This window comes from Lithobates pipiens, unplaced genomic scaffold (genome assembly GCF_037356315.1).
Source record: "Lithobates pipiens isolate NorthernLeopardFrog02 unplaced genomic scaffold, aLitPip1_a1.2 Scaffold_1, whole genome shotgun sequence".
In the NCBI taxonomy this organism is placed as follows: Eukaryota; Metazoa; Chordata; class Amphibia; order Anura; family Ranidae; genus Lithobates; species Lithobates pipiens.
In genome coordinates this window covers 163,119,909-163,132,469 of record NW_027507685.1, presented here as the reverse complement: position 1 = coordinate 163,132,469, position 12,561 = coordinate 163,119,909, and the positions used below count along the sequence as shown (strand labels likewise).

Here is a 12,561-nt window from a genome sequence, read left to right as displayed (position 1 = left end):
CATGTCGTTTTCAGGGAGTTTTACCCATGACTAGTCAAAGGTCAGGTATAATAAAGTTATGCAAAGTGATATATTTTGATTCAGTATAAGTACAAAGATCCAATCATTGTTAAAGCCCAAGACCATAATATGTAAATGTGTTTAGTAAAACCTATTACTGCAATATAGAAAGCCTGACACACACACACACACACACACATTGTGGGCTCCTTGAGGGTAGGGACTGATGTGAGCATGCAATGTACAGGGATAGGGACAATTGTAGACACTCACTCAGGCGGAACTGGATGGACTGGGTCTTTATTCAACCTTACCAATTATGTAACCTGCCTTTACATGCACATGAAAGTTAATGGTATCCCAGTCTTAGTCCATAGGGTTTAATATTGAGTTGGCCCACCCTTTGCAGCTATAACAGCTTCAGCTCTTCTGGGAAAGCTGTCAACCAAGACTGGGATGCCATTAAAGTTTATGTGCGTCTAAAGGCAGGCATCCCAATACTTTTGACAATATAGTGCGTGTATATATCTATATCTATATATATATATATATATATATATATATATATATATATATATATATATATATATATATATATTTTTTTTTTTTTTTAACACAAGGGATATTACTAACCTTCAGTAAGATATGTCCCTAATGCTGCTATGTTCTTGATTAGTAGAAATTAGGGTTGCACCGATACTAGTATCGGTGCCGATACCGATTATTTGTCCAAGTACTTGTACTCGGGCAAATGCTCCAAAGCTTGATCCGATACCTGGGCAGTCAGGGTGATTGGTGGGGGAGTTACAAGCATGGATCAACCTGTATAGATTTCAATAAAACAGCTGTCAGACACTTTTCCTCCTTTCTCTCCCATGGCTTTTAGCTGCTTTATTGCGATCTATACAAGGGGATTGGCGCTCGTAACTCCCCCCACCACCATGCCAATCACCCCTGACTGTCCCAGTATCCTCCTTCAGTCCCCCCTCTGTGTCCTCCTCCATGCTCCTTCAGGTTCCTCTTGTCCCCTGTCCCCCTCTGTGTGTTCTGCTCCTGTCCACCTCCCTGTGCTTCACTCCTGTCCCCCTCCATGTGCTCTGCTCCTATCACCCCCGCGTGCTCCGCTCCTGCCCCCCCCCATGCTCCACTCCTGTCCTCCCCATGCTCTGCTCCTGTCCCCCCCCTTGTGCTCCACTCCAGCCCACCTCCATGCTCCTCTGCCCCCTCTGTCCTCGATCTGTCAGGATGGAGAGCAGAGGAAGGAGTCAGTAAATCTGTCATTTACCGACTCCTTCCTTTTCTGAATGAACAGAGTCAGTGATCACTGACTCTGTCCATTCATAACTAAGCCTCTGTCTCCTCTCCATTCATTTCCAACTTAGGCTGCAGAGAAAGGGACTGGGGCATCTGTGTCCTCAGTCTCTTCCCCTGTCTCAAAAGGGAGATGTAGGGGGATCTGTCATAAAAAAATATATATTAAAAAATAATAAAAACCTAAATTGTAAAAAATAAATAAATAAATAAATAAATAAAAACTTTATAAACAGTGCAGTGCTAAAACAGCAGAATTATATTGGCATCATTAAAAATCCTTAATCATAAAATAGGACATGGAGAAATTAAAAAGTCCCAAGAATCCATGCAGTTGTGCTCAAAAGTTTGCGCACCCTGGCAGAAATTGTGAAATGTTGCCATTTATATTAAAAATATTACTAATCATACCAAAAAACTGTCTTTTGTTCAAGGATAGTGATTTATTATCACATATTTTTGGGGTCCTTTTAAAATCATAATGATAACAAAAATCACTCAAATGGCCCTGATCAAAAGTTCACATACCCTGGAATGTTTGGCCTTGGTACAGACACAGAAGGTGGCACGCACAGGTTAAAATGGCTATTAAAGTTTAATTTCCCACATTTGTGGCCTTTTAAATCACAATTAGTGTCTGTGTATAAATAGTCAATGAGTTTGTTAGCTCTCACATGAATGCACAAAGCAGGCTAGACACTAAGCCACGGGAGCAGAAAAAAACAGTCAAAAGACTGGATACAAAGTGATATAAAAAGAAATCCAAAGCCTTGAATATGCCAGTCAGTACCATTCAATCACATAGTAGGTGAGGTTGAAAAAAGACAAGTCCATCAAGTCTAACCAATAAGAAGTGGAAAATTTGGGGATCTCTTGATACCAAGCCAATGTCAGGTAGATCAACAAAGATTTCAGCCACAACTGCCACAGGAATTATTTGGGATACAAAGAAAAACCCACTGGTAACCTCAGGAGAAATACAGGTGGCTCTGGAAAAAGATGGTGTGGTTGTTTTTAAGGAGCACAATATGATGATACAAAAAAGCTGCATGGTCAAGTTGCCAGAAAGAAGCCTTTACTGCACAAGTTTCACAAAAAAGCTACAATATGCCTAACAACACATTGACATGCCTCATTGGGCTTTTTTTAGGCATTGGCACAGTAAAGGCTTCCTTCTGGCAGCTCAACCATGCAGCTCTTTTTTTTTCAAGTATCGTTGAATTCTGCTCCTTACAAACAACCACGCTGTCTTTTTGGAGAGCAGCCTATATTTCTCCTGAGGTTATCTGTGGGTTTTTCTTTGTATCCTGGGAAAATTTTCTACCAGTTGTGGCTGCAATCTTTCTTGGTCTACCTGACCTTGACTTGGTATCGAAAGAGCCCCGAAACTTCTAAATAAGGGATTCAACAGTACTGACTGGCATATTCAAGGCTTTGTGTATCTTTTTATATCCTTTTCCATATTTATAAAAGTTCCATTACTTTGTTACGCAAGTCTTTTGACTATTCTTTTCTACCTCCTCATGGCTCAGTGTCTAGCCTGCTTAGGGGCATCCAAGTGAGAGCTAGAAAACTCTTTGACTATTTATACACAGACACTAATTGTGATTTAAAAAGCCAGAAATGTGGCAAATTAACCTTTAATTGCCATTTTAACCTGTGTGTGCCACCTTCTGTGTTTGTACCAAGGCCAAACATTCCAGAGTATGTAAACTTTTGATCAGGGCCATTTGGATGATTTCTATTATCATTATGATTTTAAAAGGAGACAAAAAATATGTGATAATACATGGCTTCATGATGGTCACTATCCTTTAATAAAAGACAGTTTTTCGGCATGATTAGTCATATTTTCAATATAAATGCCAAAATGTCATAATTTCTGCCAGGGTATGAAAACTTTTGAGCACAGCTGTATAATGAGTGATGAATACAGAGAATCCTAATCCATGCTCCATGTAGTAAATCATACTTCAAGTGAAGAAAGGGTGATAATCCTTAAACCAGAAAGAGTTCTTCTCCACACCCAGTGCAAGTTAATACAACCTGCTTACCAGCTAGATATGACCACTGGATTATAGGTGGAACATTCAGTAGTTTAAAAATCCTTCTGTAACCAACACCATCAGTATGTTTTGCTACAATAAGGTTGCAAAGGTCTTGAGTGAGCTCTTTGCTTTTACCTATCATGAGACATTTCTTGTGTGACACCTTGGTAATGAGACACCTTTTTATAGGACACCAGTTGAGACGAAACCAGCTTATATTCATTTGCACTGACAAGGGGCATGATTACATTCTAATTACTGATAGATTTCAACCGGTGTCTTGGCTTTCCATGCCTTTTTGCACCTCCCTTTCTTCGTGTGTTTGATACTTTTTCCCTGTATCATTCCATTTTATTACACATAACTTAATTTCTGAACTTAATGTTTTTTTTTTTTTATTTGTATGTATTGATCTCATGGGTTGTTACTTATGTGGTGGAAATTTCATGTCAATAGCACCTTTACAAATATATTTACCTAGAAAATTGGTGATGTATGTAATACTTATTTTACCTGCTGTATACTCCAGTAGGCATTTTTAATAAAAATTAAACCTGCTGCAAAAATATAGCCATTTTTTTACAGTTTATTTATTTAATTTTATTTACTTTTTTCTTAATGTAAAGTGTACCACTAAGGTATCCACATGCTGGTCATTGGAGGCGAGATCTGTGGGTAATCAGGCAGAAGACAAGGCGAAGATAATGCTTCTATTGAGTATATATTTAGATACTGGATGCGTGAGCTGGAGTATTGGCTTGCACAAAGACCATCTCTCTGTCTTTATGTGCTTTCTATGCAAACTTTCCTATCGTTCCCATCATGACCTTGAAGTGCAGAAAGAGCTCTGATCATCTGGATTGTACAAAACTGACCATTAAACGAGTAGGCCTGCCTCTCCTTGCGGCACATAGGCTTGTCGACTTTATTGCCTGCTGCAGTAGAATCTACAGGGTTAACTTTAACATCATCATTAGTGTCTGAATCGAGTCATATTTCCTCATTCTCTACTCCACTTTAATACACATTATTACATTTCCCTGTCATTTCCACAAACTCCACAGCCAGTCGCAAATTTTAATAGCACCCCCCCTCTCCTAGGCATGACATGTTCTCTGCGATTTGGGGGAGTCTGTCATATAGATAAATCAGAGAAGATAAAAATAAGTTTTCTCCTGTCTTGCTGCAAGCAATGCCTTTATCGGTCTTAACAAGACGGGCAATTTACGCAAAAAACACAGCAATTCCCAATTTCCCTAAACCAGCCGCCTGAGTGGTGGGTCCATTTATGAAAGGGTATCTGGACATTCAGCTGTAATTGTTCTAATCAAAATGTCAAAATGTAGTCCAAAGCCTGCATCATGAACACTTATTAGGCATAAACACAAAATGCCTTAAGTCTCTTTGCTCTACTCCAAATTGTTGCTTATTTAAGTCAGAATTTATGAGGCTTTCTTGCTGAGGTTCAGGTCATCACGTTCAGCTATATCAAAGGAAATGTAAGCCAGACTATTTGTGACTTGAATTTGTCCGGCAGTCTGGCTAAAACAGCCTGCAAGCAAATAGACCTTAAAGTCTAGCAAGAGGGTCATTTTCCTCCTCCTTTCCCATGCTGGAGTGTTAATTATCTCATCAGCTTCCACTGTTCTGTATGGTTGGGTTTTATGGTATATGAGAGTGCTTATTATGGAAAGCAAAAGTGGTGAGTTTGTGTCCCAGCAATAAAGTATTCTGTATATGTAGCAGATGAGTATACATTAAATTGTTAAATTGTTTCTTGTTCCCAGGCGTTCTTGGTGTCTGTAGTTCTTATTGAAATCAGAAAGAAAGAGAAAACTTTCGCCGTTCCAGATTTTTATTTTCTGCTCAGTCAAAAGGCCTAGAGTCTGTGTGAAATAATATGTTTGTATGAAGCTGGCCATAGACAAGTAGAATTTCATGTTAAATATTTTCATTTTTCGATTCGAGTCCAATTCATGTTATTTTTCAATGTCTTCATTTTTTTTATGTAAAGTGGCTTTTGCGCACACAATTTATAAATTATGGGACATGTAGTCCTAAAGCAGGTTATCAGAGGGTTGTGAAGAGAGTAAGGAGTTTGTGATCAGGGAGGCTATGCAAAGGGAACAAGGCTGTGATTTGCAAGTAAATGAGAATAGAAACATATATAATTCTGCTGTGGGCTGGTCCACGCTTGCCTGCAATATAACTGGGTGCATGTTGCTCTGTGGCAAGACTTTTTTGGATACATTCATTAGTTTGAGTTGAATTTGTTAATACTGATTTTCATTAAAAAAAAACACACCGACACCTGGCACAGCCTTTAAGCGAGCTGATGAGAGCCTGAGCCAGTTGTTCCTGCCCCCTCCCCAACCCAGTACTCCAGTGAGCGTGTGGGGGGGGGGGGGGGGGGGTCGGTAGTGCAGAGAAGACAGCAGTGACTGACAGTCACTAGCTCTCTGCTCATGGAGCACTGAGAACCAAGTGATCAGCAGAAAACAGATTCTTTAAAAAAAATAAAAAAAAATATCCCAAACTTCTGATTGTATAGTTATTGCAGCAGAACAAAGATAGAGATTATCAAAAAAAAAAAACACTGGCTTCAGGAGAAAAGCAAGACATTAATTTAAACATAATGGTTTAGATACATTTAAAGTTGAAGTCCCTCTATGATCTTTATGAATGTTTTTCCTTTACTACTGCTCATAATACATGAAGAACATTTAACCAGAAGAGAAAATAATCAATTAATCTCAGGCAGCTCTTGCTATAACATAATAATATCCCAAAAATTGTGACAAAATGTGAATGCCACTAATGTAATAATAAGTGACAAACAATGGTACAAATATAAACATAAGTGAGATAAGTCTGCTTTTGATAACGTTTCCTATTGATGACGAAACGCATCAAGCTGATGTTGCTGTCACTTTCAGCCCAACAAGTAGAATGCATGCCAAGCTCTAGGCAGCGTCCATCTTCCTGCATACCCTGAGGGCCATTTTGTATATACAGTATCTCACAAAAGTGAGTACACCCCTCACATTTTTGTAAATATTTTATTGTATCTTTTCATGTCACAACACTGAAGAAATTACACTTTGCTACAATGTAAAGTAGTGAGTGTGCAGCTTGTATAACAGTGTAAATTTGCTGTCCCTTCAAAATGACTCAACACACAGCCATTAATGTCTAAACTGCCGGCAACAAAAATGAGTACACCCCTAAATGAAAATGTCCAACTTGGTCCCAAAGTGTGAATATTTTCTATCACTGCCTTAACAGGGCAGGGAGTTCACCAGAGCTTCACAGATTGCCACTGGAGTCCTCTTCCACCCCTCCATGATAACATCATAGAGCTGGTGGATGTTAGAGACTTTGCGCTCCTGCACCTTCCATTTGAGGATGCCCCACACATGCTCAATAGGGTTTAGGTCTGGGGACATGCTTGGCCAGTCCATCACCTTCACCCTCAGCTTCTTTAGCAAGGCAGTGGTCATCTTGGAGGTGTGTTTGGGGTTGTTATCATGTTGGAATACTGTCCTGTGGCCCAGTCTTCCGTAGGAAGGGGATCATGCTTTTCTTCAGTACATGTTGGCATTCATGGTTCCCTTGATGAACTGTAGCTCACCAGTGCCGGCAGCACTCATGCAGCCCCAGACCATGACACTCCCACCATCATGCTTGACTGTAGGCAAGACATACATGTCTTTTTACTCCTCACCTAGTTGCCGCCACAGATGCTTGACACTATCTGAACCAAATAAGTTTATCTGGGTCTCATCAGACCACAGGACATGGTTCCAGTAACCCATGTCCTTAGTCTGCCTGTATTCAGCAAACTGTTTGTGGGCTTTCATATACATCATCTTTAGAAGAGGCTTCCTTCTGGGATGACAGCCATGCAGACCAATTTGATGCAGTGTGCAGGGTATGGTCTGAACACTGACAGGCTGATTCCCCCACTCCTTCAACCTCTACACTAATGCTGGCAGCACTCATTTGTCTGTTTCCCAAAGACAACCTCTGGATATGTGCACTCAACTTTTTTGGTTGACCATGGGGAGGTCTGTTTTGAGTCGAACTTCCTGTAAAAAACGCTGTCGAACGTCCTGTAAAAAACGCTGTATGGTCTTGGCCACCATGCTGCAACTCAGTTTCAGGATCTTGACAATCTTCTTATAGCCTAGGCCATCTTTACATAGAGCAACAATATTTTTTTAAGATCTTCAGAGAGTTATTTGCCATGAGGTGCCATGTTGAACATCCAGTGACCAGTATGTGAGAGAGCGATAACAGCAAATTTAACACACCTGCTCCCCATTAACACCTGAGACCTGAGTAACACTAATGAATCACATGACACCGGAGAGGGAAAATGGCTAATTGGACATTTTTACTTAGGGGTGTACTCACTTTTGTTGCCAGTGGTTTAGACATTAAAGTGGAGGTCCACCCTAAAGTGGAGCTTCCGCTCATTGGAACCCTCCCCCCCTCCGGCGCCACAATTGGCACCTTTCAGGGGGAGGGGGGTGCAGGTACCTGTACAGTACAGGTATCTGCACCCACTTCCAGCGTAGATTCTGCAGAAGCTATGCCCCTTTCCACAGAATCTATGCCCCTTTCCGAAGGTCCCCCGCTGCCTGCTGGGAAACACACGGATCCCAGAGACAGCGGGGACCATCCTTATTGTGCAGCGCGACTCGAGCATGCGCAGTAGGGAACCGGAAAATGAAGCCGCAAGGCTCCACTTCCTGATTCCCATACCCAAGATGGCGGCAGCAGCACCCAAGAGGCGATCGAGAGATCGGCTTCGGGTGCCGACATCGTGGGCGCGCTGGGCAGGGTAAGTGTCATTATTTTACAAGTCAGCAGCTGCAGTATTTGTAGCTGCTGGCTTTAAAAAAAAAAAAAAAAAAAAACGGCGGACTCCCGCTTTAATGGCTGTGTGTTGAGTTATTTTGAGGGGACAGCAAATATACACTGTTATACAAGCTGAACACTCACTACTTTACATTGTAGCAAAGTGTAATTTCTTCAAAAATGTGAGGGGTGTACTCACTTTTGTGAGATACTGTATATACGATTTTGCCCCATTCTCACATCAGCTAGTTAGTTCACACAGGCTAGATGCACATACAGTTTAACTGAACCTTTTTTTTAATACACATCTATACAACGTGAACAGACTTGCATTGGGAGAATGAGCAGTAAAGCAGGACCATTTTCTAGGAGTTACATGGCTCAAGTTCTCATTTTTTCGATTTTGTTTTTCTGAATTGGGCATAGCAGTTAATTGATAAAACCTATTCTCTTGCAATGCATTATAAGGCCAACATTTGTGGGCAACTGACCATCACATTTATATTATCTTGCTGTACATACCATTCCAAATCCAAAGGCATTATCAGTGAGTTGCCAGTCCTTCCTTATAACAGCCTGCACTCTTCTTGTGTTTTAGCTACAAAGGTGGGAAAGGACTCCATATTCATGCCCATGGATTTAGAATATCCAACAAGCTCACGAAGGTGTGATGGTCAGGTGTCCCCAAACTTTTTTGACCATATAGTGTAAATAGAGCACTTAGCAAGAAAGTATGAAGATAATCAAGGGGACATGCAGAAGAGGCTTTTCTTTTCCTTTGTGGTTTGTTCCTAAGTAGGACTTTTTCCTTTAAAAGTTTAACAGTTCTTATAAAAGAGAAAACAATGTGATTTAAATGATCTCATTTGGCAATATCCCCAACTCTTAATATATGATATGCTCAACAGCTGTGGACCGCTTCAAACCAACTGTCAACCTTTGATCGTAAAGAGAGCCAATACAGTTCATGCTGCTGGACATTCATTTTGAACTCTAGAGATTCTCCACCTTTTCTTGCTGGAAGTGGAAACACCCTTTAGTTCATTTCTTTAAAACTAAAAAAACCCCCACAAGGTTAGTTATTTTCTGCATGTACTTGAATACTTACCTCATACAAAAGGCAGCCCAGGGACCAAATATCTGACTTGAAATTGTAGCCATTTTCATGAATTCTCTCGGGGGACATGTAATAAGGTGTTCCCACTGCAATACAGAAGAGTTCATTAAACACACAATGTTGTATGCTATTGTATAAAATGCTGTGTAAAGTTTTGACCATCACTTTATAATATTTTTTCCAACAATATACATGCCCTTTAAATAGCCAAAGAAAGGTAGTCATAGAATCCACTTTAGAGATTACTCATGAAAGTATTGTTACAGATCTGTCTTATTGAAAGTGTATAAAAGAATAAAAAAGCATTATCGAAAAAGAAGGGGTATGAAGCTGGTGCTGTAGCACGTTGCGTAAAATAAACGTGCTATTCTCACACAGAGAACAATGCTTTGAAGTTCTAACTTGTATTAGATCTTATGCTCAGTGGACTGGAAATCTTGTTAAAAAATTCAGAGAGCTCACGAAGTTAAGAAAGCGATAGAAGTAAATAATGTTACCTTCATATCAAGGTAAGCAATACTTTTTATCAACAGAATAGTTGAGGTTAACACTACAGATAAGGGGAAATTCATTTTTATTTCACCTAAATAAAAGCTTAAAGCTCAAGATAACCTTATATGCGTTTCTTACATATAAAAAATTTCCCATGTGCCCTTTATTTCGTCGGGTACATTATCTTTCTCTCTTTCTTACCATGACTGCTAACTTTTTCCTGTCCTTTTGGCTCCTCTTACTTTTTCCCCTTCATGATTGCCTTGGGTGATCTATACTAACAAATGCCCCCGTGTTTACAGACTGGGACCCTCAAAGGGCACATTCTCTCACAAAGTGTGCCATACCTGGTATTGCATAAAGTGGGGTGCAATGCATTGCAGTGCCATGCATTTTTTATGGACCCCCAATGTATCAACTGCATTAAAGTGCACAATTGATATTTTTTGCTGGGTTCAATCAGGGCATTTTTGATCCCATCTTCTTGCAATTGATTAATCCACCATTTTATGTAGATTGCTTTGCAATTTAAAAATAAATGGAACTGAAAGTTTCTCGCGTTTATTGGCAGTTTAAAAGTAAACTTTGTAAATATAAATTTTTATAATTGTATATTTTATGATTAAAGTGACTTTGTCACTACAAAAACACTTTGGACAAGAAACACTCTGTAAACAAATTAGCATTAATACTCAACCATCCTACAGCTCGTAACTTAGATCTCTGCTCCTTTGCAGAGCTATGGTCTCCTGCAGAATCTTATCATCTGCATACTTCTGGACCTGTCAGATGTCTGGTTCCCCACTGTATACTGTGGTTCCACACAGTGACCACTAATCATTACAAGACACATAGGTGACATGAAATTTAGTGGATGGAACCACACACAGACATCCAACATCTGAAAGTGTTGGAGGTAAAGAGTCTCCAGGAGGACATAGCTCTACAAGGTAGCAAAGATCCAAGGATGGCAGAGTGCTTTTTGGCCAATGTTTTTGGAGTGTCAGCATTGCTTTATGCCTACACAATTTTACAATTTTAAAGTGTAACCAAAGGCTACATGTTTTATAGAGTCGAGAGGAATTAGAATACCTGTCAGGTTTTTATCCTGGTCTTTGTTCCCTCTAGGGAGATTTATCTGGGTGACCATTATCAGTGAAAATGAAAGAAAATCACAAATTTTGAGCAGTCACCAGAAAAGGAATAGAGGGGAAATCGTCCAATAAGGACACTAGTTTTTGTGACTCTGGTGACTATCAGTGATTTTCCTCACTTTGGGGAGATTACTTTACACTTCTTGTTGAGGTTTTGGGATAGAAAGTGAAAGGAAATCTCAGCAATGAAAAACATATGGCAAAAAAGTGAGAGGGGTAACAACCCTCCTTTGCTCCATCCAAAATATGCAAAAAGGTTTGGCTTCAGTTCTAGTAGAAGATTAAATGTGTAAACTCTTGCATAAGGTCAGCTATGACTGATTCTCTTTAAAAATGCCTAATTTTTGGATAATCTTCTACTTTTAGTATAAAGAGAAAGTGCACCTAACAAATGACTTTGAGCCAGCTGCACACTCCGTACAGAGTTTTAGAAAAACATGAAGTGGATTCCCCATGGGGTTTTTTAGCAGCAAAAAATAGACCGTTATTGATAAAATTGAAATATTTTTATTGATCCAAAAAAGTTTTCTCCCTACGGGTGGTCTTGGGCCCCACCACTGAGATGCTGGATCCCACACTTCCCACCGAAGGGGGCATCTCCCCCCCCCACTGTGGTGGGAAGTGTGGGATCCAGCATCTCAGCGGTGGGGCCCAGGACCACCCGTAGGGAGAAAACTTAAATGTTCTTAAGTCTCTGGTTTGTGCGAAGAGATTTGATGGAAAAGGTAAATATTACATGTCATGAATAAAGTAAAAATAATAATTGATTACAAAATGTTCAAACCTTTCCTTCTTGATATTTCGCAGAAATGTGATCAAGCCATCCCACCTTTTCCTTTTTTCCTCCCTGAAGAAGACCATAATCTCCAATAAGGCCCAAATGCTTTCGAGTAGTGGGGTGCCTTTTATCAGATGGTGTAAATTTTTGGGGAATATTATTTGAATACTGTTTTAGCATTTTTCTGGTAATTATTGTCTGGAGCAATGCATGTATCTTTCATCCAATTATTTGTTTGCACAATGGAGCTCGAATTTTAAACCAATTGTTCGCATTTCAATAATGGCTTTGATCATTATTTTTTTAGATCAATAAAAATATTTCAATTTTATCAATAACGGTCTCTTTTTTGCTGCTAAAAAAACCCCATGGGGAATCCACTTCATGTTTTTCTAATCTTCTACTTTTAAGTTAGACCAAGGGAAATTTAACTACAAACTGCTATTTTTTTTAAAGAAAAATAAAGTAAAACAAAGATTATTTTATTTTTGTAAAATTCAAATCTTTCAGTAAAAATATGCTCTTAAAAAACATGTGGATTCTGTTTATTTAGCATGTTAAACTGATCCAACAATGACTGCAGCCAACAGTCAGAAAGCTTGCTACCAGAGTGGCTTGTGATCCAAGAGGATTTGAACTAAGTGAGAGTTAAATCATAGGAGTTTAAAACTTCTTAGTAACATTTTTTAAATAAGTATTACACATACCTGAACTGTTATCAGTGGTAGCAAGTTTAAAGTTTTGTTCATAGCACAGTATGCCATATACATACTGAAGCAACAGTTCAAGTGTGAATAC

At 39.4% G+C, this 12,561-nt stretch overlaps 1 protein-coding gene across 4 annotated transcripts in view; it reads right to left on the bottom strand.

The window, feature by feature from the left end:
* The window catches only part of NEK6 (NIMA related kinase 6), a 345,952-nt gene that overhangs the window by 57,777 nt on the left and 275,614 nt on the right, over nt 1-12,561 (bottom strand). For all 4 annotated transcript variants that reach the window (XM_077478833.1, XM_077478836.1, XM_077478835.1 and 1 more), the window contains one exon: nt 9,331-9,425. In XM_077478833.1, coding sequence (XP_077334959.1) covers nt 9,331-9,425 — 95 coding nt within the window. The remainder of the gene's footprint in view (nt 1-9,330; nt 9,426-12,561) is intronic.